Source organism: Nestor notabilis, unplaced genomic scaffold (genome assembly GCF_000696875.1).
Source record: "Nestor notabilis isolate BGI_N333 unplaced genomic scaffold, ASM69687v1 scaffold29532, whole genome shotgun sequence".
Classification (NCBI taxonomy): Eukaryota; Metazoa; Chordata; class Aves; order Psittaciformes; family Psittacidae; genus Nestor; species Nestor notabilis.
Genome location: NW_009917473.1, coordinates 4,364 through 6,403, shown reverse-complemented (window position 1 = coordinate 6,403; position 2,040 = coordinate 4,364). Strand labels below are relative to the sequence as shown.

The following is a 2,040-nucleotide window of genomic DNA, read 5'->3' as shown; positions in this document are numbered from 1 at the left end:
AGGTTGGCTGCTGCTCCGAGGCATTCCTATCCCTGCCCCTCAGCCAGGAGGCGGAGGTGAAGCCCCTCAGGTGCTCCCCTCACAGACTGGACCACTCACAACACAAGCCAGCACATCAGCCTCAAATTAAACTTCTAAACCGTTTAAATGGCTCATTCCAGCTGCTCAGCATGGGGCAGACCATGCACACGCGTAAGCAAAGAGGCTTTAGATCTTTCAGTAGTTATTTATTGTTACAGAGACTGCTCCAGCTTGAACGTGCCGCTACACCGGCGTCCCCTCGTGCTGCGCCTGCGCCTCCTTCTCCCGCGCAGCTCTGGCTCTTTCTCGCCACTCTCTCCTCTGCTTCAGCCTCTCCGGCGCTTTCAACTTCTGCACCTCCTGAAAAACCTGCAGGAGGAGCAGAAGGAGGTGAGAGGAAGGGAGATGGATCCGAGTTCTGGAGGAGAGGCCAGAAGGCACACTGTGCAGCGAGCTCCGCTCCTTCCCATATGCCTCCTCGGGGATGCCAGCCAGCCCTGTTCCCAGGGTAGCGTTTGGAGGCATTCTCTTTAGCTACCTGTCCTTTGGTTGTAACTGCACTGGGCTAAACCTTAGTATTTACAGACTGAAGGCATGTCCAGCTTTTTAATTCTGCTCAGAGATACACTGCACACAGCAGTTACACCAATGTACTGAGATTAAACGAGAGCAGACACTGGCTGTACCTGTGTTTCTGTTCCAAAGCTGCCACTAAATTGAATTGTCTCACGTATTAGCCAATACAGGCTTGGAAAACAAAGCTGGCTTGAATGATAAATTTCTGAGCAAACTAGGAAAACAACCTGAAATTCTCCAGCACAGAACATCTGCAGCATGAGTGCTGCTGCCCACTGTGTAACTGTGGAGCTCTTTGCTGAGCTTACACATTTCTCTATAGACATTATCACTGTCTCCTCAAATTCAAAGCAGCGTGGATTTCAAAAGGCTTTAACTACCAGTCTTTCCTAACTGTCCTAACTGTGCCCTTCTCCAAAGGGACTTTTTCCCACTCCAGCTTTGTGGCTTCCTTTGCAGACTGCTCCATACCTTTTGACAGAAAGCCTTCTTCACCAGCCAGCGCTTGGTGATCCTCCTGAGGTAGGGAGGGGGCAGGCTGTACTGGATATTCAGCTGCTTGCAGGTGTTCTCAAAGGTGTCAAAGCGCACACGCCGCAGATAGCTCAGGAGTTTCTTCCGGCGATCTATATCCATCAGCATGCGGCGGCGGTTAATTTTATCCTGCAAAGATTGCAGACAGATCATTCCTCTGTTCCAATAAATTACTTACAATGGACCTGATTATGGCTGAAAGGAAACAATCAGGTTAAGGACAGTATCTTAGAACCATTTTTCTTGGCAGATATTGCAGCACGTTAGGTCACTACAAGGAGATCTGAGCAAATTTAATTTACTTGCCACTGAAATTGCTTTCTTCATTCTGTGCCTGCACCTTCACCTTCCTCCCACAGCCTTGAAGGCTGTCTCCAGCTTGTAAGCAGCAGCAAATGCCACAGTGGCTTGGAGGCAAAGGCCAAAGCGAAGGTCTACTGGCTAAAAACTCTGCTTCCCCTGAAATATACTGTTCCAGAAATAACACAAAAGCATTTACCTTTTTAATGTGAAAATAAAACGTGACTTGGCTCTGATCATTTGGGTCGTTCTTTGGAAGAGAGCATGTGTAGCCAGAGCCAAACAGGGCAACCCCCCATGGGAGAAATTTCCTCAATCTGTGTAAGAAACAGGCTTCATCCAAGTAATTTCTAAAGGTGTCTTCTGCTGAAACATTTAGTACAACTTCTGGCTTCTTATTAAAACTGAATTCTATCTCGTTTTAACCCTTCAAGCTTTTATGATTAACAAATGCACTTTTTTCAAACACAGTTGATTAATCCATTTCCCACCTTTTGCACTGCATAAAGAATCTTTAATCTATCCTGTTCCTAAACTTGCAGCTGTGATGTTTCAAATTTGGGCTCTGAACCCAGGCAGCTTTAGGTAGGACCGTGGTTGTCACCACAC

The 2,040-nt window shown here is 47.2% G+C and overlaps 1 protein-coding gene across 1 annotated transcript in view; it reads right to left on the bottom strand.

The window, feature by feature from the left end:
• Positions 1-264: 264 nt before the first annotated feature.
• MRPS15 (mitochondrial ribosomal protein S15) overlaps positions 265-2,040 on the bottom strand; it is a gene marked incomplete at its 5' end in the record, with an annotated part of 5,337 nt that continues 3,561 nt past the window's right edge. The window contains 2 exons of the mRNA XM_010009250.1: positions 265-390; positions 1,069-1,260. Coding sequence (XP_010007552.1) covers positions 265-390; positions 1,069-1,260 — 318 coding nt within the window. The remainder of the gene's footprint in view (positions 391-1,068; positions 1,261-2,040) is intronic.